The sequence below is a fragment of the Chrysochloris asiatica genome, unplaced genomic scaffold, assembly GCF_000296735.1.
Source record: "Chrysochloris asiatica unplaced genomic scaffold, ChrAsi1.0 scaffold00066, whole genome shotgun sequence".
Lineage (NCBI taxonomy): Eukaryota > Metazoa > Chordata > Mammalia > Afrosoricida > Chrysochloridae > Chrysochloris > Chrysochloris asiatica.
The window spans coordinates 11,564,604-11,592,002 of NW_006408584.1; the positions used below are offsets into that span (position 1 = coordinate 11,564,604).

Genomic DNA, 27,399 nt, shown 5'->3' on the forward strand with positions numbered 1-27,399 from the left:
GTTTTTATTCAGGCCTCACCTAACATGGTACAGTGGCTCAGGCCATACAGTCAAGCTGAATTTGCACCCTGTAAGACTCCAACAAAAAGGGAAAGAGCCAGCATCAGCTGCTATGTATCAGAACAGCAGGTACATCCAACAACTGTTAAAAACATTCTAAAGAAAGCCCCAGGAACAGTGTGCAGCGAAGCCCATCTCCTCATCACACCCAGAAGAAGACAATTTGGAGTGTGCCTAAGAACACACTATTATACACTCACCTAATTAACACAAATACAACAACACTGAAATGCCTAAGAAGCAGCAGAAGATTTCTGCTCATATGCAGAAGCAAGACAGAGTAGCTCAGACAAATGACCAAGAAATAGAGCTTGGATTGGTATTAGAGAATGAAGAGGCTCTGGAATTATCTGAAGGAGGATTTAGAAGAATGATATTGAGGTGCATCTAAATGTTCCATACAAAAAAGCCAAAGAAAATGAAGAAGTAGTTAAAAAAAAAAAAAAAAAAAAAAGTATTACAGATACAGGAAACAAAAATTAAAACAGTGTTTGAAACAATTAGACCTTTCAGGAAGAGGTCCAGATGATTAATGCCAAAATCTCAGAAATGGACAACACACTGAAAGGGCAAAGGAATAGAACTGAAGAGATGGAAGACAGAATTAACAAGCTTGAAGACCAATCTCTCAATAATTTTAAGATAGAAGAACAAGCAGAAAAAATAATTTAAAAATCTAAAGAAAGCTTAAAATTCACATGGGTTAACATGAAGAGGAATAATGTGAGGCTGATTAGAATTCCAGAACAGAAAGGGACAAATAAAATATAGAACAAATAGTCATAGAGACGCTTGAAGAGAACTTGTCTAACATTTTGAAGGATAAGAAGATAAGCATGAACAAACCTCAGCAAAGATAAACCCCAGAAGAAAATCATCAAGACATATCATAACCAAACTTTCCAAACCCTAAGACAAGAAGAGAATCCTGAAAGCAGCTAAGGAAAAAAGAAATATTACATACAAAGGAAAGCAAATAAGATTACTCTCTGATTACTCAGCAGAACCAATGCAGACAAGAATACAGTGGGGAGATATATACAAAACTCTAAAAAAAAAACAAACTACCAACCAAGAATCATAAACCCAACAAAGCTGTCAATCAAATATGAGAGTGAATTAAAAACATTCCAGGATAAATAGAAATTAAGGGATTTTGTAAAGGCCAAACCAGCATGCCAAAACATACTAAGGGGAGTTCTTTGGACTGAGAATCAACAGGACCAGAAAACCACCAAAAACTGCCATATGTGAAATACTACCTGGACCTCAATACAGAGATGGAAGAGTCCAGGTCAAAATAAAACTACAAAATTCAAAATTGAAATTAGAGGTTTTGGGAGGTCAGCCAATGAAACAGACAGACATAAAGCAAAAGAAGGGGAAAGTATAGTAACAGAGACTCAGGTAGTGAGGAGGTCAGGTAGATCTCAGAATAAAACAATGTGTCATAAAAAGAAGAACACAGTAACCTCAAAGAAACTGAATACATCTCCACATCAAATTGAGAAAAAAATATATATCAAAAATTAGTATCGAAACATTAACACTCTGAACAAATTGGCAAGAAAAAACATTAAAAAAAACAACAACCTTAGCATATGGACCAAAGAAACCAGCAGCACCACACAAAAAACCCCACAAACAACACAATGTCAGCAATTGAATCCATACCTATCGATAATTATACTAAGCATCAATAGATTGAATGCAGCTATCAAATGATAGAGTGTGGCAGAATGGATAAGAAAACAAGATCCTACAATATGCTGTCTCCAAGAGACTTGACTAATACACAAAGACAAAAACAGATTAAAAATTAAAGGATAAATAAATGTACACCAAACTAATTGTAATAAAAAATAAATGGTATGAAACTTAGACACTGGCTACCTAAAATAGAGGTGGGGGGTGGGGGAGGCTATAAAGGCCCGAAGTGACTGGCTTACAAATTTTCAAGAGGGAGTTTAGTTTCAGAGGGTGTTGGGGAAGATAGAATCTCCACTGAGTAGTTTTCAACCTGTCTAGACAGTTCTGGTGACAGAAGACTTTTGGTTCAATAGTGAGTAATCGTTATCAGGACTGATTGTGATCCTTACAAATTTAAAGGTAGATGTGTTGTAACAAAAAGAGGGGAGTGGTTGATCTTAAAGCCCAGAAGTTTTGTAACATAAAGGGGGGAGGGGAGGAGTAGTTAATCTTATATTTCAAGAACAGGGGACCCTAGGACCATCAAGAGAGAAGAGCGAAGCAGGACACCAGAGATGGAGGCAGAGATGATGGCATGGAAAGACAGAGCAGCTGAGGACTCTAGACTCATGAAAGGAGAAAGGCTGTGTGCTGGTGGCCAGGAGGCAGACTTGCAGAATGTGCCCTTTGGTTGCTTAAATATATTCCTGAGTGTTTTTGCTATGGGTCAGAATCAACTAGACGGCACTTGACAACAACATGTCCTGGTGTGGCACTGTAAGATAAGCACTGGACTGTACAGTCTGTATGAATTACAAGGTCTGCAGTTCAAATCTACCAGCTGCTCCTCAGACACCATATGCAGGGTCACTATGAATTGGTACTGATTTGACAGCACATAACAACAACAAAAACATATTAAAGGTTACATGGATGGCTAGAACAAACAAATCTGTCTTGGAAGAAGTGTAGCCACAATGCTCCTTAGAATGTAAGATGACCAGACTTCATCTTTTGAACTTTGTACAATTTATCAGGAGGGACTAGTCCATGGCACAGGACACCATGCTTGGTAAAGTGGACAGACAATGAAAAAGAGGGAGATCACTGTCCAGTGAGATGGATTGGCACAGTCGTAGCAATAACACGCTCAAGCAGCAATTGTGAGGATGGCCCAGACCAGGCCGTGTTTTGTTCTGTTGTACACTGTGTCTCAATGGATTGGAATTGATTTGACACCACCTAACAACAACAGCCTTTCTTGCTGAAAGTAGAGAGGACTTAAAATACTTAATGATGAGGACCAAAGACTGCAGTCTTCAGTATGGATTGCATCTCAATGTAAAGAAAATGAAAATCCTCACAACTAGACCAACAAATAACCTCATAATTGGAGAAAAGACTGAAGTGTCAAATACTTCATTTTATTTAGATCCACAATCAACTCTTATGAAAAAAGCAGCTAAGAAATCAAATGGTGTATTGCACTAGGCAAATATGCTATAAACCACCTTTTAAAAGAGTTTAAGAGTAAAGATATCCGTTTGAGGCCTAAGGTGCACCTGACCCAAGTCATGGTATTTTCAATTGTCTCATATTCAGGAGAAAGTAGGATAATTAATAAGGAAGGCAGTAGGAGAATTGATGCATTACAATAATGGTATTTGAAAGCACAATGGACAGCCAAAAGAACAAACAAATCTGTTTTGGAAAAAGAACAGAGAGAATGCTCCTTAGAAGCCAGATGGTGAGACTTCCTCTTTTATTCACTGGATATATTATCAGGAGGGAGCAGTCCCTGAAGAAAAACATCATGTTTGGTAAAGTGGAAAGTCAGGAAAAGGAGGAAGACTTCCAACTATATTGACACAGTGACAGCAACAATGGGCTTAAACATAACAATTGTAAGGATGGCGCAGGACTTCATAGTACTTTGTTCTGTTTGTACAAAGGGTCGCTATGATTTGTAACCAACTCAATGGCACCTAACAATAACACTTCCTTCAGAAATGTCTTATGTAATCCATCCTGACAAAAAGAAAACAGATATAGCTACTTCCTCTATATTCTGAAAAATTTACTTTTATTCTAAGTTCCCAGTAGTATTCTGACAGTCCTTTTAGAATAATATCCTTCTTACTGAAATTTATCATCTTGAAGTATCTTTAATGATGCTGTGATGGTTGATAACCAATTCTTGTTTTTTCTTAAAATGTCCACTTCTTCATACTTCATACTTAAATTATGATAAATTATATTATATTTAGGAATATAATTATTCCATTCCATTCCATAACTCCATTCCATTCTAAGTTCTATCATTGTCATTAGGAAATTTGGTATAGGAGTAACTTTTGTTCTTTTGAAGGTAATTCTATTGTTTAAAAAACTTGCTTATCATTGGTAATTTACAAATTCATAATTTTATATAGAGTGTGTATTTGTCTATAAATGTATTTATGAAGATGTTTATATTTTTCCACTTGGAATTAATAATACACTCTGATGGTACAAATTCGTGACTTTCATAAATCCAGGAAAATGCCAGAATATTATTTCTTCATATATTGACCAATTCCTCTCCACCATCCCTGAGTGGTTCATTCTCTCCTGAGTATCCAAATGGTTAGACTTTTTTATTATATACTCCATAGCTTTTAATCTGTCTTACATATTTTGTTACACTTATATATCTTTAAGTGTAAAATAGAACTACTGGTAGTTCACAAATTTTCTCTTCAGCAATATCCAAATAGCTTACTAACCCATTTGTTGACAAATCTTTTCACTTCTAGAAGGCCTATTTGGTTATTTCAAAATGTGACTGATGTTTTATAATATTCTGTTCCTTTATTGTGCTTTAAAATAGCATTTCTTTAGATATTTTAAACAAACTTACTGTATATTTTACATGTGATCATTCTAAAATCTGATGTACTTCAAGTACTTACAGTTTTTGTTAGTGCTTTTATTTCCTTGGTTTCTTTATAATTTTGTATTTGAACTATATGGAAGGAGTGAGCTAATTGGGCTGCTAACTGAAAGGTTGTCAGCTGAGACCAACAACTGTTTGCTGAGAGAAAGATGAGGCTTCCATAAAGATTTATAGTCTCAGAAACCCTGGGGAAGTTTTATTTTGTTCTACAGGTTTGATGAGTCAGAATCATCTTGATGGCTGTGTATCTATGGGAAACCTGTAAATCCATGCTTTATGGTATAGTCTTCTACAGAGAAATTGTCAGATCCCTTTGATTACATTAAGTTATCTTTCCCTAGCTATGTTGTTGGTGTTGTTAAGCACTGTTGAGTCAATTCCGAGGAGTGGCTGGTGGGTTTGAATAACTGACTTTACAGTCCAATGCCTTATCCTACTACACGACAAATTTGAACCCTTGAATTTGGGAGAGTGGGGCCCCCCCATGGTTACCGATTCTTAGATTTATTTTGATCCATCAGAGACCAGGACCAGAGGGATAATTTTGTAGTCTTCTTATGCTGGAAAGCAGACTTTGTGGGATTTGGTGTTTTTTGCATACTCCTAAAAATTCTGGCTCTGTGCAGGTGGCTTAGTTCAATACCATGTGCCTCTTTGGCCTTGTCCCCTGTCCCTGCCCAGGGCAGTTAGGATACAAATGTCAGAATCATTGAGAAACAAATGTTCCTTATTACAGCCATGTTGATTTTCATTTAGGCTTCTGACTCCTTTTGCCTTTTTTGTCCCTGAGATTTCCTTACATTGTTTTGAGCTTACATATAATCATACAAAATGATATTTGGTGTCTCTTATCCAGAATTTTAAGTTTTACATAAACAAATTTTCCAGTTTATCTATGTGGCCATAGTTCTGCTAATGGAAGCCACATATAGCTAGCTGGTTTTCATTAAAAACTGTCAACAACACAGTAATTACAAACAAAATATAAATCTTAAAAATCATAGTTACAACATAATATAATCAAAAACATTATAATAAAGGAAATTTATATTTTGTATTGGTATGCATGTTACCAAATGTGAACTATGCTTTTAGCATTGAGTTGTTGGTGTTTAAAAAATGTTTTCAGGAGGAGAATACTTTTATTTCAAATTAACTTGGTGACTTATTACCTTTAATAGGTAAAGGATTCTTTCTGAGGAAATGAAGTTTTGTTGTTCGCAGAGGAAGTGGCTTTCCAACTTCAAACTCTTTGACCAAGTTTGACACAGTATTCCAGAGATATTCATAATCCTGTGCAATGACATCTCCCAAATTCAAATGTAGTCCTACATAACAATAAAAAATACCAAATATTAAAATTCCTTCACACATATACACAGTTTGACTAAATTCACAACTAAAATGAGTCAAATGGTGAATTTTCAATGAGTTCTATGCTTCATCTAAATAAAAATTGTCATTAGTGTTTTAAAAATGCATCTCATTTTCATATTTAGTAACTGAGTTTTAAAATTATAACTATCTTAACTAAAAACACTGCTAATTGCTTTGATCCTAACTCACAGTGACTCCATCTGTACAATGTAGAAGGTTTTTCAAGGCCTATCTTTTGAGGTATCTCTGTGTGAGTTCAGACTGCCAAACTTTTGGTTAGTAGTGGAGAACTTAATTGTTTGTGGCAACCAGGGACCCTAGCAAGCAATAACCAAATGAAATCCATTGCTGTCCATTTAATTTAGACTTGCTGTGACCCTACAGGACAGAGCAGAACTTCGTCACCAGGGCATATCAGCTACTAATACAAATAGTTGAATATCCTTTAAGGTAATCAAAATGTTAACCATATATGATTTTACAATCAATGAAGCAATAAAAACAATGATTCTTGAGAACCTAGACAATTTATAGAAGACTGATAAATGTACAGGTAGATAATGGAGTCCTTGTGATTTAAACTGCAAGGTCAATTTAAATCACAAGGTTGGCAGTTCAAAGTCACCAGTCACTCCTCGGTAACCCTATACTGGGTCGCTAGTATCAGACTTGACTCGACTTAACAACAATGAAGGAATCAAATCCTAGATTAAACACAAAACCTCTTCAATAATGCACAACCAGTAATATTTATATGGAAATGTGTTTTATTTGCCCTTGTCTATTAAGAAACACCAGAAAATACATTCTAAAGATATAATTCAAAGAAAGAAGAATAAATTTCATAGAATTGTACCTTGAACATGTTCATTTTCATAGTAAAAAGCAATATTCTTCAGCAAAGGCTCATCACTTAAGTCAGAAAGGTAAGTTAAATTCAAATTCTTAAAAATGTTTATATTACTTAGTATAAAATTCTCACACCACTTTTTCTGAAAATTGAAAATAAGCCCAAGTTATTGACAGCTTTCATATTAGTAGTAAACCATAGAACTATTTCATATACATATTTTCAATAGAAAGTAAAGTTGGAAGGGCTGTTACATTACTTATTAATGGAACCCCACACACGTTGGGTAATGAAAGTTTTATGGCTTAAAAGATTAAAGTATAACATAAAATAACAACTGAACAACAAATTTTGTGTTTTATTTTGTAAATCACGGATATCAGTATTTTACTCTTAGTAAACTTTTTCTCTTACACAGTTATCCACAGATACAGTCTGAATACCACAGAAATACACTTTCATATGTGCCTCTGATCTCTTTACTTAACTTTTAATGTTTTTCCATTTTTTAGGTCATGTTACAATATCAGGTCCGCCATTTTAGGTTGTACCTTCCAGGTTTTTCCCTCTCCCCTCCCTTCAACTCCATTTTGTAATCTTAGGTTTCTGTTTCCCCACCCTAAACTACAAGGCACATAATTTAAAGGGCAACATGGCTTTTGATAGGCCACAGCTGAATCACCTTAGCCATGACCACTCCCTTCCTGTTGAACCTATATAAGACCACTCCCTTCCCGTTGATCGTCTCTTCTTTCTGCCCTCTGCCTGCTCTTCTTCTCTCTCTTCTTTCTGCCTTCTGCCCGCTCTCTCTGGCAGAGGTCACCTTCCTCTTCCTAACCCTGAATAAAAGTTTCTAGAAGGGCCGTCTGGTGTGCAGTGTGGTTGATGAGTGGCACCGGGTTGGTTTGTCCCTTTCAGGTCAAAAAAGCTTTCTTATTTTTGTATTCTAAAAGCAATTTGGATTGTTTAGATTCAGTGATCTAGAACATGATAAATCTTCCAAACTCACAGAATGGCATCCAACTGGCACTTGTGTGCAATCACTTCATATGCATGTGAAAATTGGACAATGAATAAGGAAGACCAAACAAGAATAGATGCAATTGAATTATGGTGTTGGTGAAGAATATTAAAAGTACCATAGACATTCAGAAGAACAAACAAATTTGTATTGGAAGAAATGCAAACATAATGTTATTTGGAATCCAGGATGTTGAGATTTTGTCTCTCATACTTTGGATGTATGAGGCAAATATGCTGCACAAGATCTTTTTAAAGTGTTGAAGAGCAAAGATGTCAGCTTGAGGACTAAGGTATGTCTGACCCAATCCAGGGTATTTTCAATAACATCATATGCACGCAAAAGCTTCACAGTGAATGAAGTAGACCATAGAAGAATTGATGAACTTGATCTTTGCTTATTATGGATGTGGTTGCTCAAAATAGTGAGAGGAAAGGAGTCTTCACATCAAGGATCAAGTCTATCTCCTCAGTACATAGGGATGATAGTGACAGGCAATTTAGACACTGGCTACCTAAATTTGGTGTGGGGTGGCTATAAAGATACAAGTGTTTAGTTTACTAGTTTCAAAGGTGAGTTTAATTTCAGAGTGAGGGGGCATAGAGTGTAGAATCCCCACTAAATAGTTTTCAGCTTATCTAGATGGGTCTGGTAAAAGGAGATGGGGATAAGATTCTTATGATTCAATAGTAAGTAATTGTTACCATGACTAATCGTGATTGTCACAACTATAAAGGTAGAAGATGTGTAACAAAAAGGGAAGAGTAGTTAATCTTACATTCCAGAAACAGAGGACCCTAAGACCTCAAGAAGGGAGAGCACGAGCAGAACGTGGGATCTTAACCAGAGAAGCAGTGACACCAGAGACGGAGGCAGAGGTGATGGCATGGAGAGAGAAAGCAGCTGAGGACTCTAGACCCATGGAGAGAGAAAGGCTATGTGCCAGCAGGCAGGAGGCCAGTTTGCAAAATGTACCCTTTGGTTCTTTAAATGAATATGTATATTTCTGTGTGTATTGTGTACATTAAAAAAAAACACACACACACAAGAGATAATAGAGGCAAATACTGCTAATTGGTGGTTCATGGATGGGATTGTAATCATTACAATGAAGTAAAATATGATTGCTTGAGATGTTTTGCCATGTAAACAATCACAAAATTTGCAATAAAAGCTTTAAACAAAATAAAACAAACAAACAAAAAATAACAGAGTCAGGACTCTTGGTGAAGTGCTAGACAGCAAACCACAAGGTCAGAAGTTTAATCCCACCAGCAGCTCCCCAGAAACCCTACACAGGGTCGCTATGAGGTGGAATAGACTTAATGGCACTTAACAAATGTAATACTGTAATAGAGATATTATTTCTCCAAATAAAACTGTACTTTAGATTTCATCCCTCTTGCCTAAATTTCTATGTTCCCAGCCTCTCCTCTCTCTATTTTTAAAATCAGCATTTAAATATGTTCAAACTTTGAGTGATTTTCAAACAATCTCAACTGGCCCATTTTCCATATCAGCTTTATCCTCGGTCTCATCTATCTTCCTTACTGCTTATACATAAACAACTGTTGATCATTATTTTCTCCCTTCCACTCACTATTCCAATATATTTTGCTCCTCACCATTCACTAATATATCTCAATAAAGACCACTAGTGACCCCAGTGCCGTTAAATTTAATATATTATTTCAGTCCTCGACCTTCAATTCTCTAAAGCACCCTATACATTAACCACACCCACCTTTTGAGATTCCCTTGCTTTTCTCTTCATCTAAGAAGCTCCTTTTCTGGGTCCTTTGCCACTTTTCCATCTATAGTTAGCTAAATAGCATTGGAACATCCCAGGGTTCTTTCTCTGGCCCTCTTATAATACCTTTCTCCAAAAATAATTTCATCCACTACTATGGCATCAATTTTCAACCATAGGCTAATGATTCTTAAATTTTAAAATTCTTTCAAAATCCATGTTAACTCTTGTGAGCTTCAGACCAGTTTTTCAAACAGCTAACTAGATGTCTTTTGAAACTCCTAATGCATATTTGAATATCTCTTTGGTGTATCAGTTTCAATACCTCCAATACCTTCATACATTTTTAACTTCAGATGCATCAAAGCAAGGAAAGTCAGCCTATCAGACAAAACCTCTTTCTAGGAATGAAAGTTAAGGGCACCAGCGCCAAATGCTTGCTAGCCATGGTTTGGATCTACAGGATCCAAGAAGTCTGCTTATATTGCTGTATTACAGAGGACTTGTTGGATTTCTGCCTCAGCACCTCAGTCAATGAGAACTTAATAAAAATTCTAAACCCAGAATGCAGAAATTAAGAAAAAACTTCAGTGATTTAAAAGAAGTTGCAAAATATATTTTTTTGAAGTACCTGTGTTGGCAAAGAATCATTAGGGTGCCATGGACTGGCAGAAGAACAAACAAATCTGTGTCGGAGGAAGTATAGTCAGTATGTCCCTTAGAAGCAATGATGATGGGACTCCATCTCACAGACTTTGTGCTTGTTATCAGAAGAGACTCTACTACTCATAAGGTTTTCAGCAACTAAATGTTTGGAAGTAGTTCGTCACTCCTTCTTCCTAGTCTGTCAGAGCTGACATGATAGCACCTAATAACAAGGACTGAGGGACAACTGAAAACTCAGTCATTGTTTTCTTCTACTCAAAATCTCTGGGTTTATGACTGTTCTAGAAAATGCCTTGTAGAAGAAAACCTAATGTCTAGTAGCAAACTTTCTTTTTATAACAAATCCTTCTGTTATCTTGATTTTTCATTCATGAATTCCTTGGTAATTCTAACTTCCAATACTTTTCTTCTCAGCCCAGTGAGTTTTCCTAAAACTCTACTGGCTTCTCTCCATCTTAACAGCCATTTTCTGCCTATTTTCTCGGCCTCTTGCCACATGCCAAGAATGGACAAGAACAGCACCCAGAAATTTAGGTCTACATTGATGATGTTTCCTTCTTTCTAGGTTTTGGTCCTTCAAGTCCTGTGGTCTTTTGACAGACTGAAATAAAAATTCTACCCTGGGGAAAAAACAAAACAAAACAAAAACAACAACAACAAAACTGAGCTCATAATCTTGTTTAAAGGTACCTTTGCTCCAATGGTGGGATTCACACAAATGTATAAAACCTGGGGTCAAACTGACTTATTTCATTTGCTAATGTCCCACACTCAGTCAGTAACTTGTAATTTCTACACATTAAGAAACTCCTGAACCTACCCATTCCTATTCATACGTACTCACCACATCCTTAAGCCCTACTATTACCACCTGTCATATGGAGAAAGATGAAAGTCAGTTTGTTATCTGTATGGTAATCAAATACTGTATAAACCTAGATTGTATGACGAAGAATGTGGCATTAGGACTGGAGGAAGACTCATTTGCTTGCCTGAAGAAAATAAGACAACATATTTATGGATGAAGATCAAAGACTACAGTCTTTAGTAAGGATTAAAACTCAATGAAAAGAAAACAAAAATCCTTATAAATAGACTTTCTCTCTCTCATTTGGACATGTTATACAGAGGGACCAGTAAATGGAGAAAGACATCATGTTTGGTGAAATGGAGGGTCAGTGAAAGATAGGAAAATGCCCAAGGAGATAGATTGATACAGTGGCCAAAATAATGGTCTGAAAAGTAACAACAGTTGTGTGGGACTGGGCACTATTGTATAAAGTGAGGGTCATTATGATTTGGGACTGACTTGAAGATATCTAACAACAAATTTCTGCCATCATCTTTAGAGGTTTTCTGTGTTATTTAACTTTGGTTAATAGTGTCCTTCAATATTTCAGCTTGAAGCTTGAATTTTAACCTAATTTCATTCACCATGCAGAATATGAGCATGTTTTTCCTTTGTGATTTTCTAATTTTATCACTAAAATTTACCTTGTCTTTACGGGAAAAAAAAAAAAAATAACGAATTCTCTGGAATCTAGCCCCTGGCATCTTTTCATTAAAAAATAAAGGAGGAGGTGAAAAAAAAAAAAAAAAAGTCACTTTGATGTTGTTAGGTGCACTCAAGTCAGTTCCGACTCAATAGGACCGCATGTACAACAGAAGCAAACACTGACCCATTCAACACCATCCTCTCAATTGTTATGTTTTAATCCATTGCTGCTGCCATTATTACAACCCATTTCATTGGGGATTTTCCCCTTTTTCACTGACCTTCCATTTTACCAAGCATCATGTTCGTCTCCAGGGACTGGTCCCTCCTGACAACATGTCCACATTATGAGAGATATTGAACTTTCCCACATCTCTTCCCAGAGATGTAGTTGATTTTATTTCTGTGTTTTCCAAATGGTGAGGTCCATCCGTGTGTAGTCATCTTTTTTAAAAAATCTAATCATTGTTTTAAAAAGGTATCTACAATGAATAAGTCATTGGTGTTGCAAAATTCTATCATGTGATCTCTAGCATCATTTCTATCACCAAGGCCATGTTTTCCAACTACTGATCCTTCCTCTTTGTTTCCAACTTTCAGTAATTATCAACACATCTTAATTTTTATATGTTTGATTAATTTTAGACTGAAGAAGTTGGTTGAATTCTTCAGTTTCGTCATCACTGACTTTAATGTTTGGTATATTACTTTGAATAATAGTGGTATTAAACTAGTCTTACTTGTTGTTGGTGGTGTAGTTAAGTGTCATTGAGTTGGTTTCAATTCTTAGTGATCTGTATAGGGTTTCCAAGGAGTGGCTAGTGAGTTTGAACAACCAATGTTGCAGTTAAAACAACCTTGCAGTTCAGTGCATATCCTACAGTGCCACATCAGAACTCAGGTCTTCTTTGCAGGTGCGTGGATATTATCCTATCACCAACAATAATGTACTTCAAGATAGATCTTGAAATGTTCTTTTAGACAGTGAATGCAATGCCATTCCTCTTCAATTTGATTTTCCCAAGATAGCAAACACTATGATGGTCAGAATGACCAATACCAGCCCATTTCAGCTCATTGATGCCTAGGATGGAGTCTAGGTAAGGCTCTGTAGATAACCACTGGCCTGCTAGTTGCAGGGTTGGTGGTTCAAATCTACCAGTTACTCCTCAGAAACCCTATACAGTGTCACTGAGTTAGAAACAACTCATTATTAATCACAATGCCTAGAATATCCATCTTTGTGTATTCCATTTCATTTTTGACTACTTCCAGTTTTTCTAGATTAATACTTCACCCATTTCAGGCTCCAATAATTTATTAATGTTTACAGACATTTCTTCTCATTTTGAGTTGTACCACATCAACTAATGAAGATCCTGAAAACTTTGTTCCATTCATGTCATCATGGTCAACTCTATTTTGAGGAGGCACCTCTTCCTTAGTGTTATTTTGAGTGCCTTCCAACCTGAGGGATCATCTTCCAACACTATATCTGACAACATTCTACTGCTATTCATATGGTTTTCTGTAACTAACCATTCAGAAGTAGTCTGTCTCTCCTTCTTCCTAATTGGTCTTAATCTGGAAGCTCTATTAAATATTCTTGTCCCTATACTCCTTTATAAAGGAGCCCTGGCACTGTAATGGATTATGAGCTGAGCTACTAACCGTAAGGTCAACAATTAGAATCTATTGGTTGCTCTGTGGAAGAAAGATGAGGCTTTCTGCTCACATACAGATTTACAGCCTTGGAAACCCTATATAGAGTTGCTATGAGTCAAAACCAAATCAGTGGCACACAACCACCACCACCACCACCACCACCACCACCACCATACTGCTTTATATGATTTATCTCTTGCCTGCTTTTGGCTTCATTACTCTCCCTATATTGTCACCATTTCAGTTATGTATCTCATTTCTTTGTTCATGACATCCTCAGAATGTTAATATGCACTGCTTTGTTTAATTGTTGAAAATTCAATTTGCATTTTCTCTCTACCTAGCTAACTCCTGCTTATCTTTCAGGATTAGATCACTTCACTTCTCTTCAGTTCTCACAAAGACATTCTTTCAAGACTGGATTGGATCTTTTTATTATTAGATTCTGAAGTCAAACAACACCTTCATAATGATTTTTAAAATCCAGTAGGTATCTTCCCTGCAAAATGTAACTCCATGAAGGGGATGGGGTGAGAAGAATAAATATATCTTTGGTTTTATCACTGTTTTCCCAGTGCTTAGTACCAGGCATGTAGGCAGGAAATCTACCTGCTGTTATAAATGTTTTTCTTGAGTATTCTGATGACATACAGCAATATTTAAAAAAAACACGTGTTGATAAATCTATTAATACCATTCCTGAGATTGAGCCTATATCAATATCCAAAATTAAAAGTAAGTCTTATTAACATCCTAGAGCACAGTAGCATTTATACTACAATTGAAGTCCTCTTCATAAACAATAGGGAAATAGGTAAGCAAACCATAGTATACATACCAAAAGATAATTATCGTCATAAAAAGAAAAAAAAAAAATCTTTCATAAGAATGTAAAAGAAAGTAGAAAACGGATATATTTATATACAATATATTTAGGATAATTGTTTAAATGGAAGGAACAATGAAAACAGCAAGATCTATGCATTTAAAATAACTAAAACTCTGGTAGCATAGTGGTTACGAATTGGGCTGCGAACTGCAAGGTCAGTAGTTCAAAACTACCAGCCGCTCCGCGGGAGAAAGATGAGGCTTTCTTCTCCCGTAAAGATTTACAGCCTCGGAAGCCCTGTACAGGGTCGCTATGGGTTGGAACCGACTCGACGGCACTTAACAACAACAACAACAACAACAACAATAGTCACTATAATAACGGATCTAAGTTTCTAATTTTTGTTTTCTATTTTCTTAAAGTTTCCATATTTTTCTGATTATTTTTTATAAAGAAACAATGTAAATATGATGAGGATCCAGAAAGTTCCTAGAAAAATTCCATTATCCTTCAACTCCATTTTCCTGTGAACTTTTTGAATCACCCTTGTTTACTGTTTTCTTCAGTTCCTCTCAAAAACAGAACAAAATAACCATCAACAAACCTTCTATAGCTGGTGACCAAAAACCTAGTCATGTTAGATATTTGAGGAAGATAAAATGAGAATCCCGCTTACAGAAAAAAAAAAAAAAAAAAAAAAAAATTCACCTCTGGGAAGAGGATTTTGACTTAAAGCAAACCTATAGAGCAGAGTGGAAGTGTCCCATAGGATTTTCAAGGCTGTAAATCTTTACATAAACAGACTGTATATAATTTCTTATAAAACAGTAAGTAGAAGAATGCTTAAGCTACTGTGCCACCAGGGCTACTTCTTTTCTCTATAAGTTAGGTTTTTAAAAATTATTACCAAACATGGACATTAAAAAGCAGAAAGGGATTGATTTAGACCATGGAACCTTAAGTTTCCAAGAGGGCTAAAATTGTTCCAATACAAATCAACTCTTGAAGGTTGCTGTGCTTTTTATATATCAAAACACTGAAATAAACCAACATCAAACAAAAAACTAATTAATATAGTTACCATTTTAAAGAAAGTACGAGTGTCCTTAATCCAATGGGAAGTAATGAATCTAGCACAAGCTCTTTGAGAAAGAGGTAAGTGGAGTAGAAAAGCCACACTGAGGCAATGCATTCTACACAAATCTTCCACCTCCTGCAGGACTAAGCAATTGCTGTCCACCTGAATAAAACACAGAAGGTATGCCAGAGAACAGGTTGTGAGATACCATAATGCAGGCAGCAAAATAAAAGTGGGCAGTCACATTTTATTATATGGAATCATTTACTATTATATTCTTCAGTCTACACTTTTAAGAAAGCCCTCTTTATCTGTCTATCTATCTACCTATCTATCTATCTATCTATCTATCTATCTGTCTATCTATAAACCCGCATTTATACAAAAGTGGTGGAAAAGAAAGGGGAAACTTCCAGCCAACCAGCAATTCATATTATGCATTTTTCTGAAGTTTTTGTTAACCCAAACTTAAATGATCTAGCCAAGTAGCTAAGAAACTCGTGGTACACAAATTAAAAGCTCTATTCCATATGGTGCATTCTATTTTAAAAGTGTAGTTAAAATTATCAGTGTGAGATAACTAGTGTTGTATCATACCTGAAGACAATGTTCAATGAGAAAAAAAGGAAAATCAGTGGGTATATTTCACTTCATGTGACAAAGACGCCATAGCTGTTTTTAAATGCATGCAGCAGGTTTGTCAGTGACTTAGTCAGAAACTACGATTTACACAGATAATCTTTAGCATGCCAAACAGGGTCCAATGATTAGAAGTTTCACAGAGATAGATTTGGTTTAGTATCATTTTATATGAGGGCAATTAAAAATGGAATGCAATTTTAAAAAATCATGTAGAGTCCAGGTATAATGATGTAGGATAATGCTTTGGACAGCAAGGTTAGTTTGAACTACAAGGTTGGTGTTCTCAAAAACCCTTTGTAGGGCTGTTATGAGTTGGAACCCATTCAGCACTTAAAAGCAACAACAATCATGTAGAAGTGTTTCACTAAAAAAAAATTACTGCAGACACTGGAAAACCAAATACATAAGAAGCTAGAGAAAAAAAAAAGATGAGTCCAGTCTAATTCTGAAGTTGTGGAATAAAGGGACAAAACTTCAGTTTTTGAAAAATAGTAATCTTCAGCTAAGATTCTCTCTGCACTCAGTTTGTATACAGAATAGTAAGTGTACTCATGAGTGTGTCTGTCTATGTGTATATGCACATGTATGCAAGAACGAATATTTAGTTGGAGAGAGAATCCATACTAGTCAATAGATTCTTCATGTATCCCATTAGACAAAAAGAAGCCTATGAAATTTAGTAATTCTGGAATGACACTAAGATACTAGAGCAAGAATGTTTTCATTTTAAAGATAGCTTGTGAGACAGAACTGGGTTCAGTACAGATTGCAATTTTCTACCTATGATTGAAGGAATGTTGTTATCTGCCAAGACACAGTGTTTCCATCTGTAAAACAGGAACAACAATACATCTACTGAAATACAGTTTAAGGATTTAATGGCCTAATGCATATAAAGAACCCAGAAATAGGAATGTACTAGGTGCTCAACTACCCAATAAGTGATACTTTCTTTTCTATTCTTTTTTATTTATTTATTGGAAAATGAAATTAAACTATACCAAATGAAACATAAGGTAAAGTATCTGTATAGCAAAATATTAAATAATATAGCAGTGCAATAGATATTTTCTTAAAAGCACATATTCTAGGGGCTTTCCCCTTATTTTTGAAAATTTATCTGAACTAGAGAAATAGATGATTAAGTACTAAACAGGAAAAATAATAGAAGAAAATCAACAAAATTTAAAAAGTGGGGAGCCATTACATTGCACCTAAACACATCTACTGTAGGTTAGTTACCTGGCCTGAGGCAGTCTTCTTTCTGTTTTCCAAAAAACGATGGTACATACTCAAAGTCAGTGAGCATGAAGAAACACAAAGAACACGCCGGATATCAGATCCTTCTGGCCAGAGTTGCATAAGCAGAGAAATATTCTTACATGCCTGTCACAGAGAAAAATTTTCAAATGTCACATGCTATGTAGAAAATAGTAGAAATAATAGTAGAGAAAATAGTATAACTAGAAGAATAGTACAAAAAGTAGAACTGGAAGAGAACGATGGGAAAATTGCATTATCAAAGACCCAACATAAATACCAAGAAAAATATAAGTGATCTTATTTAAAGACGCCATAAATAACAAATAGAAAATTTTGACTACGTAGAACTGTAAATATTTCTGTTGAAAATGATGCACAAAATTTTTAAATGGAAAAATGATTACAATTGTGTCAATGAATCCATTAAAATTTAAACATGTAAAGAGCTCTTATAAATCAATAGAAATGATTAATAATACAAAGCATGAGAAAATAATTAGAAATAAATATAAATATTAATAAAAGAGAAAGTAAATTCCATTCCCTATAACAATACAATAAAAATGTTACATATTTTTATTTTCATGTAAACAGAGTATTTTAATTAGAGCAATAAAAATAATATAGTGAGTCTCTTCTTTTACACTTTACAAATGATAGCATTAATAGGTACAAACTCACAGTAAAATTATTTGACAATAAGTATGACTAACATTACCTATGTTGAGACTTTTTGATTGACTATTTAAGTTCTAGATATCTAGTCCAAGTAAATACTACAGAATGTATACAGAGATTTAAGCCATGGTGTTTTCAATAACCTCATATGCATGTGAAAATTGGACAGTGAATAAGGAAGACTGCAAAAGAACTGATGCATTGAGTTATGGTGTTGGAGGAGTATATAGAAAGTACCATGGACTGTCAAAAGAACAAACAGATCTATGTTGGAAGAAATGCAGCCAGAGTGCTCCTCGGAGACAAAGATGGCCCAAAATTCGTCTCTCATGCTTCAGCCATATTGTCAGGAGGGACCAGTCACTGGAGAAGTGCATAAGGTCGCTATGAGTTGGTACCGACTCGATAGCACCTAACAGCAACAACAACATATATGCATATATGTACACATAAGTATATAAAAAGCATACATATGTACCAAGTTTGTATGAACTGTAAATAGTTGAAGGTAAGAGTCTAATGTAATTAACTTCCTCAAAACTCCATCACAAACTACATAAAATATTTTTATTATAGCAAATTATTTGCTTAGAGAGAATAGTGATAGTATAAATTAATTGTGTACAATAAATAATCAACAAAGTCCAGCTCTGCAACCCTCATATTCCTGCCTCATTTCAAGGCTTTGTAATAGTCAAAGAGAGATTGAAAAAACTGTAGGAACCATGGATGAGGAACATTGACAAAAAGGGAATTGGAATAACTACTAGAAAGATTAAAGCTACCCTAAGTCCAAAAAATATTTTAAAAGGAACCAAGTACAATATAGCACAGACTACAGGAAAGGAATTTCAATGCACATACAATTTAAAGTTACCAAGCAAACACGATTTCAGGAAACAGATAACATACAAAGAGCAAACACATGATTTAAAGGGCCAAGACTCAACTTTAAAAGGCAAATATGACTTAAAAGGATGCGGTTATTATTTTGTATAATTAGATCAATGCCAACTCATATCGACTCTATTGCCTAGAGTAGAGCTATTCCACACGTTTTCCTAGGCTGCAATATTTAAGAGAGCAGACAACCAGGTCTTTTCTCCCTTGGAGACACTGCTGGCTTCCAATCTAGATAAGACTTATTTAAAGAAACAATTTTTTAAATGTACAGCTATGGTGGGCAGTGGGGAAGGCATTTGTAGCCTAAGGAAGTGTGGTGAGGGGGAGGAAAAAACAAAGGAGAGTATTTAGCACTACGAAAGACAAAAGAAACAATCAGAAAAGAGAAATGAAAACTCCTCACCTACTGTCAAAATAAACAACAGAAACCCAAGCCAGTTGTACCTGGATTCTGTTAGACTTTTCTAGACACGCAAGAAAGGGCATCATTAAATTAGGAATATTGTAACACATTTCACTACCACAGAAATTAATAAAATGAAAGAAAATGCCCACAGGAGTACAGAAATCAAAACATAAGAAAATAAAATGATTCACAAATAACTGAGAATTGTCAGCACCACACACACACACACAAAAACAAAAAACAAAAAAAAAACAATAATATCAACTATAAAGCAAAATAAATCTTAATTGTTGCAAAGTGCTGTGGAGTCAGTTCTGACTCCTAGCAACCCTGCATAGGGTTTCCAAGGAATAGCTGGTGGGTTTGAAGCACCAACTGTGTAGTTAACTGTCCAGTGTTTATCCTACAAGACCACAATTTTCAATTTCCTCATAAACATGTGAAACCTGGACAGTGGTTAGGGAAGAAGAAAGAAGAATTGATGCCTTTGACTTACGATGTTGGTGAAAAAAATTTAATTATATTATGGAATGGTAGAAGAATGAACAAATCTGTGTTGGAAGAAATATACCCAGAATGCTCCTTAGAATCATGGGTGTGGAGACTTCATCTCAAGTACTTTGGATATGTTGTCAGGGGAGAACAGTTCCTGAAAAAGGGACATCATGCTTGGCAAGTAGAGGATCAAGGAAAAAGAGGAAGACCTCAACAAGATGGATTGGCACAGTGGCAGCAACAATGGACTCTAACACAACAATTGTCAGGAGACAAGACTTCAATTTTTTTAAAAGCAGGGAAATTTTTTAAAAAGCAGTGATTGTACAGCAGAGAAAGTTTGCTAACCAAAAAACTCACTACCATTGGACAGAGCAAAACTGCTCCATAAGTTTTCCAAAATTGTAAATCTCTGTGGAAGCAGTTGCCTCATCTTTCTCCCTCTGAGCAGCTGGTAGATTCAAACTGTTCACCCTGTGGTTAGCAACCCAGTGTTTAACTACTGCATCACCAGGGATCCCAGAAAGTTGGAACCTTAAATATGCCATAAAGAGTAATAAAATATATTAATACATTATGAATTCCTTAATATAAGTCACTGAGGACACAGTCTCAAATCTGTGGCATTCTTGCATAAAATGAATAACCTCATTCCAATCATAAGAAAAGATCAGACAAGCCCAAATTGAGGAACATTACAATAAGAAATGACCAATACTCTTCAAAGGTATCAAGATCATAAAAGAAAAAGTCTGAGACTCTGTTAGAGGTAGGCGAAGAACAAAGATAAATAACAACTAACTGCAAGTGGAATCTTGAAGAGGTTTCTGAAATAGGAAAAGGACATTAGTGGAAAAGCAAGTGTAGTTTAAATGGATACTGAAGATTTGTTAATAGTATTTTATAATTAGATAATGTTACTGTCCTGATTTTGATCAAGGTACCACTGTCATGTAAGAAGTTGACATTAGGGGAAGCTTAGTGAAAGGAATACAGGATAAGTACTATTTTGACAACTTTTATATAATTAAAAAAAAATACCTCAAAATAGAGGTTTATAAATTTTGAATACCTTTTCCATCATATTTGTCCAAGTAAAATCTGTGAAAAGAGATGCTAATGCTGTAGCTCTTTTCTTTTTTAATCTTTCCATTAGAGTTTTGTAAACATCATCAATGATACCTTCATGCTGTAAAAGGGAGCAAAGTCACATAAACTGTCATGAATAAAATATTTAATTATTTTTCATCTATAGGAAATCACATATTTAATTTTCTGTTGTATGTTTTAAGTATATACACATGTTATGATTTTACACTGTTATAATTACATGCCATTGCGTTGGTTCTGACCCATAGCGATCCTGTATAGGGTTTCTGAGGAGCAGCTGGTGAGCTTGAACCACTGACCCTGTAGTTCAAATGGCTTTGCAGTCTGGCACATTAACCCACAGTGCCACAATAGGACTCTATATGTTATTTAATAAATGTGATATATACATGTTTTTGAAGTATATGTATGCTATGGTTATTTTCCACGAGTCTGTTCCGACTCAGAGTGAATCTGTGTAGGCTTTCCCAGAGCAGCTGGTGGACTTGAATTACCTATCTTATGGTTACCACTCCAGTGCTTACCTACAGAGCCACACCAGATGGGCTTCAAACAGTTCATGGAAAAATTCCATTATCTTTTCATTTTAATTTTATTTTTTTGAGCTGCATTATGAATTGAGTGAAGGTTCCCAGACAAGACCATCAGTTTAACATTCAACAAATCATATGCTTCATTTTATCTCAGTGACTACATTCCCTTCTATGCAACAATATTTACCCCCAATTTCTCCCTGTGATTCGTATTTGAATTCTACCCCTTCTCAACTTTGTCCTTAGGAAAATGTTGCCCTACTGATTTTTGAATGACTGACCATTCCATGATGAGCATACCTTACTAGTGTTATTGTCCAGCCTGGTAAACATATCTACTGCTTGGCTGAAAATTGGACTGAGGGTAAGTTCCTTTCTATGTCTCAATCCATGCATCTATCCACAGGTCACTTTTGTTCCAATACTGCATATATAGAGAGATCACTTACCTCTATCCCCTTTTGCCCATGCATACATCCCTGTGTCTTCACCTGCCTTGATTATTCTTCTGCCATCCTCTCTCTTCTGTATATTATCCTCCCACTTCTTATATTTCCCTTTCCACCACCTGAACTAACATGCGTCTACTCTTTGGCTAGTGAACTACTCTTTCTTTTCTCCCACCCCTGTTATCCAGCAAAGAATGTTTCTTTTAGTATGGAAATTTTCTTAAGCTTTTACAATCATGGTCTCATATATTATTTGTCCTTTTGTTATTGACCAATTTCATTCAGCCTCATGTTCTCCAGGTTCTTCATCTTAACATTGTTTTCATCCCTGTTCTGTGGTGTTTCATAGATTCATCATTATTCTTCGAGGCTGCATAGTATTCCATTTTGTGTATGTACCAGTTTGCTTATCCAGTTTTCCATTGCTGGGCACATAGCCCATTTCCATCTTTTTGCTATTGTGAATAGTGCTTCAGACATTGGTTTGTGTATATCTCTACTTGCCTTTTGGCAAATATTTCTTGTGAATATATACCAAGTAGCGGGATTGCTGGGTCATTAGATAGTTCTATTTCCAACTTTCTGAAGAATACCATATCATTTTCCAGAGTGGTTGAAACATTTTACAATCACACTAGCAATGTAGGAGGGGGCCAGGGTCTCCAAATCCTCATCAGTATTTGTTGTTTTATTTTTTGTTTCATTAGGAATAGAGAAGTGGTATGGTGCTGTGGGTTAGTGTGCTGGACTGTAAAGTCAGTTTGAACTGCAAGGTTAGCGGTTCAAGCTCACTAGCCACTCATCAGAAACCTATGCAGGGTCACTATGAGTTGGAACCAACTCTATGGCACTTATCAACAAAAATAACAAATAGAAGTTTCTATCAAGAAAATGGCTCAAAATTGTGGACATAGGAGAGTCCCAAGTACAGGCCAGGTGAAACAAAATCAGCGGGCTGGCCCAGAAAGCAGGAGTCACAAGTGTGGGCACAAAGCAGGACTGCAGCACCAGGTTAACCAAGGTCAGTGGGTGCACTTGGAAGGCAGGAATTCTAAGTTGGGCACAGAGCAGGACTGTGGCACTGGAGCAGGGACAGCAGCAGGATGACAGGTGACCAAGGCCTGAGTAGGCATGATGCACAACTTGCAGTGTGGAGCACATGAACCAGGGCAACAGAAACATTGGCATTCAATTTTTCAGGCACACTTGGTGGGCAGGCCCAGGAGGCAAACACACAATAGATCAGGTCACTGATCCATTGGAGGACAGAGATTGGAGGACGACCCAGATGCAAGATCCAGATTGACCAGGAAAAGGAGCGAGATATACTCGTGTGTCCATTCTATTGGAAGCAGACCATATGCTGAAGGAAGCATCCTTTCAATTGATTGGCTACTCAGAGCCAGTCATCATATAGTTAAATATCAACTACCAAACAACTGGGAATCCTGGCTCAATCAAGTTGATAGAGAACCTTAACTATCACACCATCTCTTTTAAAGAATGCTTTGGTATCTAGATTGACACTGCATTCATCTATAGATTTCTTTGGGTAGTACTAACATTTTCACAATGTTTAGTCTTCCCATCTATGAGCATAGTATGATCTTCATTTTTGTAAATCTCTTTTGGTGTCTTGGAGTAGTGTTTTGTAGTTTTCTTTGTAAAGGTCTTTTGTTTCTCTGGTTAGATTTATTCCTAAGTATTTAATTTTTTGGAGTCCTAGTGTGACACTGTGGGTTAATGCGCTGGAATGCAAAGTCAGTTTGAACCTCAAGATTGGTGGTTCAAACTCGAGCCATTCCTTGGAAATCTTATACAGGGTTGCTATGGGTCAGAACTGACTCAACAGCACTTAATAACAAAAAATTTAACCTTTTAGGTGGACATTGTAAATGGTATTGCTATCTTAATTGCCTTTTCAGACTTGTTCTTATTAGTATAGAGAATCTCAACTGATTTTTTGTATTTTGATGTTGTACCCTGCTTCTTTGATGAATCTCCCAATGAGTTCCAGTAATTGTTTTGCTGAGTTTTTGGAATTTTCTATGTATAGGATCATATCATCAGCAAGTAGAGAGAGTTTTACTTCTTCTTTGTCAATTTGGATGCCTTTAATTATTTCCCTTTCTTGCCTTGTGTTGTTTTTGTTAAGTGCCATCGAATCATTTCCAAGTCATAACAACCCTGTATAGGGTATCCAAGGAGTGGCTAGTGAGCTTGAACCACTGTACTAGAGTTCCAATGAAACATGCAATCCAGTGTATTAATTCACAACACCTCAACAGGACTGTGGAAAATTCTTCCAACACAGTATTGAATAGGAGTTGTGATGAAGGGCATCCTTCTCTGGTTTTTGTTTGAAAAGGGAATGCTTTCACTTTCACTCCATTGAAAGTAATGTTGGCTGTTGGATTTGTAAATATGCTCATAATTATGTTGAGGAATATCCATTCTATTCCTACTTTGTTAAGTGATTTTATAAAAAACGGATGTTGTTGTTGTTTTTAGGTGCCATCAAGTCAGTACCAACTCATAGTGACCCTGTGCACAACAGAACAAAACACTGCCTGGTCCTGGGCCAACCTCACAATCATTATGTTTGCACCCATTGCTGCTGCCAGCATGCCAATCCATTTTGCTGGGGGCTTCCCTTTTTCTCTGACCCTCTACTTTGCCAAACATGATATATCCTTCTCCAGTAACTGGTCCCTCCTGATAATATTTATGAAGTATGAGATACGAAATCTGGCCATCCAGGCTTCCATGGAGCACACTGGCTTCTTCTGACATAGATCAAATTGTTCTTTTGTCAGTCCATGGTACCTTCATATTGTCCTCTAACACCATAACTCTAATGTATCAAGTCTTCCATGGTCTTCCTAATTAACTGTCTACTGTTCACATGCATGTGAGGTTATTGAAAATACCATAACTTGAATAAGGCACACCCTAGTCCTCAAACTGACATCTTTGCTCTTTAACACTTTAAAGAGGTCTTGTGCAGCAGATGTGCCCAATGCAATACACCATTTGATATTTTCACTGCTGCTTCCATGAGTGTTGATAGTTGTCTTTGACACTTCAACATTTTTTCCATTTATTTGGATGTTATTTACTGGTCCAGTGGTGAGGATTTTTGTTTTCTTTACATTGAGATACAATTCATACCAAAAGTTGTGTTCTTTGATCTTCATTAGTAAGTATTTTAAGTCCTCTTCACTTTCAGCAAGTAAGGTTGTATTATCTGCATATCGCAGGTTGTTAAAGAGTCTTCCTGCAATCCGGATGCCACATTTTTCTTCATATAATCCAGTTCCTCGGATAATTTGTTAAACATACAGATTGAATAAATACGGTGAAAGAGTACAACCCCCGGCACACACCTTTCCTAATTTTAAGCCATTCAGTATTCCTGTATGCTGTACAAACAACTGCTTCTACGTCTATGTACAGGTTCCTAATACTCATTCTTAGCAATGTTGTCCATAGCCTGTCATTATCCACACAATCGAAAGTATTTTTCTAGTCAATAAAGCACAGGTAAGAATTCTGGTATTCTCTGCTTTCAGCCAAGATCCATCTGATGTCAGCAATGGATCTCGTGGACTCACATCCCTTATTCTATATCCTCTTCTGAATATAGCTTGAACCTCTGGAAGTTATCTGTCAATGTATGTTTGCAGCCAGTTATGCTTATCTTTAGTAAAACTTATCTACCATGGGATATTGGCATGGGCACAAATACAGATCTCTTCCAGTCAGTTAGCCAGGTCTTTCAAATTTTTTGGCATAGATAAAATGAGTGCTTCCAGTGCCTCATCACTTTGTTGAAAGATTTCAATTTGCATTTTGTTAATTCCTGGTGCCTTGTTCTTTGCCAATGCCTTCAATGCAACTTGTACTCCTTCCTTCAGGATCATTGGCTCTTGATCATGTGCTACTTCTTCAAATATTGACCATTTCATTTTGGTAATGAAATACTTGCATCTTCTTTTGATGCTTTTTGCATCATTCAGTCAGTATTTTGCCCATAGCATCTTTCAATACTGCAAGTCGATGTTTTCATTTTTTTCTTCATTTCCCTCAGTTGAGAAATGTTGAGCGTGTTCTTCCCTTTTGGTTTTGTAATTGCAGGTCTTCACACATTGCATTATAGTATTTGACTTTCTTCTCGAGCTAACCTTTGAAATTTTCTGTTCAACTCTTGTACCTCCTCACTTCTTCCATTTGCTTTAGCATCTCTCCACTGGATAGCAAGTTTCAGAGTCTATTCTGACATACATTTTTCCTTTTTACTTCTTTCTTGTGTTCTCAATGACCTTTTGCTTTCTTCTTTATGATGTTCTTAATGTCACCCCACAACTCTTCTATTCTTCCATCTTTAGTGTCTAATGCATCAAATCTGTTTTTCAGATGATCTCTGAATTTAGGTGGGATATATTCAAGGTCATATATTACCTCTTGTGGACTTGTTTCCATTTTCTTCAGCTTCAGCCTGAATTTGCATGGTATGTTCCACAGACTTGTTTTGCCTGGTGATATGGAGCTTTTCCACTTTGTCTTTCCACAGATGATTGATCTTGATATGCTTTTTTGATGATGAATGTGACACCATTCCTTTTCAATTTGTTAATCCCAGCATAGTAAATCCTATGACTGTCATATTCAAAATGACCAACACCAGTCCATTTCAGTTCACTAACGCGTAAGATATTGATGCTTGTTTCTTTTAATTTTTGACAATTTCCAATTTTCCTAGATTCACACATTCCATGTTCCAATTATTAATGGACTTTTACAGTTGCTTCTCTTCATTTTGAGTTGTACCTCATCAGTAATTGAAGGTCATGAGGACTTTACTCCATTTGCATCATCACAGTCAACTCTATTTTGAGGAGGCAGCTCTTCCTCAGTCACATTTCGAGTGCCTTCCAATCTTAGGGTCTCATCTTCCGGCACTATATCTAACAATATTCTGGTGCTCTTCATTATGTTTCAATATTCAATAACCTGGTGCTGACAGTGTTCCACTGCTATTCATATGGTTTTCACTGACTAAATATTTGGAAGTAGTCTGTCTCTTTTTCCTAGTCTATCTTCATCAGGAAACTCATCTGAAACCTGTCCACAGTGGGTGACCCTGCCAGAATTTAAAATACTGGTGGCATAGCTTCCAGAACCACAGCAATACAGAAGTCACCACACTATGACAAACTGATGGACGATTGGTGGAAGAATCGATGCTGGATTCTGTCAAATGTCTTTCTCAAATATATAATCATCTGGTGCTTTTTTCTCTCTTATTATTGATGTGGTGGATTGTATTGATTTTTTCTAATATTAAACCATCCTTGCATCCCTGATATGAATCACACTTGGTCATGATTTTTTTTTTTAATATGTTTGTAAATTTATATTGGCTAGGATTTTGTTGAGAATTTTCACATCTAAATTCATGAAGGATATTGATCTGTAATTTAAAGTTTTTTTTTTTTTTTTTTT

At 36.0% G+C, this 27,399-nt stretch overlaps 1 protein-coding gene across 1 annotated transcript in view; it reads right to left on the reverse strand.

The window, feature by feature from the left end:
* Window positions 1-27,399, reverse strand: part of LOC102829971 (probable ATP-dependent RNA helicase DDX60-like) — a gene marked incomplete at its 5' end in the record, with an annotated part of 180,523 nt that overhangs the window by 143,183 nt on the left and 9,941 nt on the right. The window contains 6 exons of the mRNA XM_006864549.1: window positions 5,857-6,012; window positions 6,918-7,053; window positions 15,419-15,577; window positions 16,821-16,884; window positions 17,286-17,443; window positions 20,875-20,991. Coding sequence (XP_006864611.1) covers window positions 5,857-6,012; window positions 6,918-7,053; window positions 15,419-15,577; window positions 16,821-16,884; window positions 17,286-17,443; window positions 20,875-20,991 — 790 coding nt within the window. The remainder of the gene's footprint in view (window positions 1-5,856; window positions 6,013-6,917; window positions 7,054-15,418; window positions 15,578-16,820; window positions 16,885-17,285; window positions 17,444-20,874; window positions 20,992-27,399) is intronic.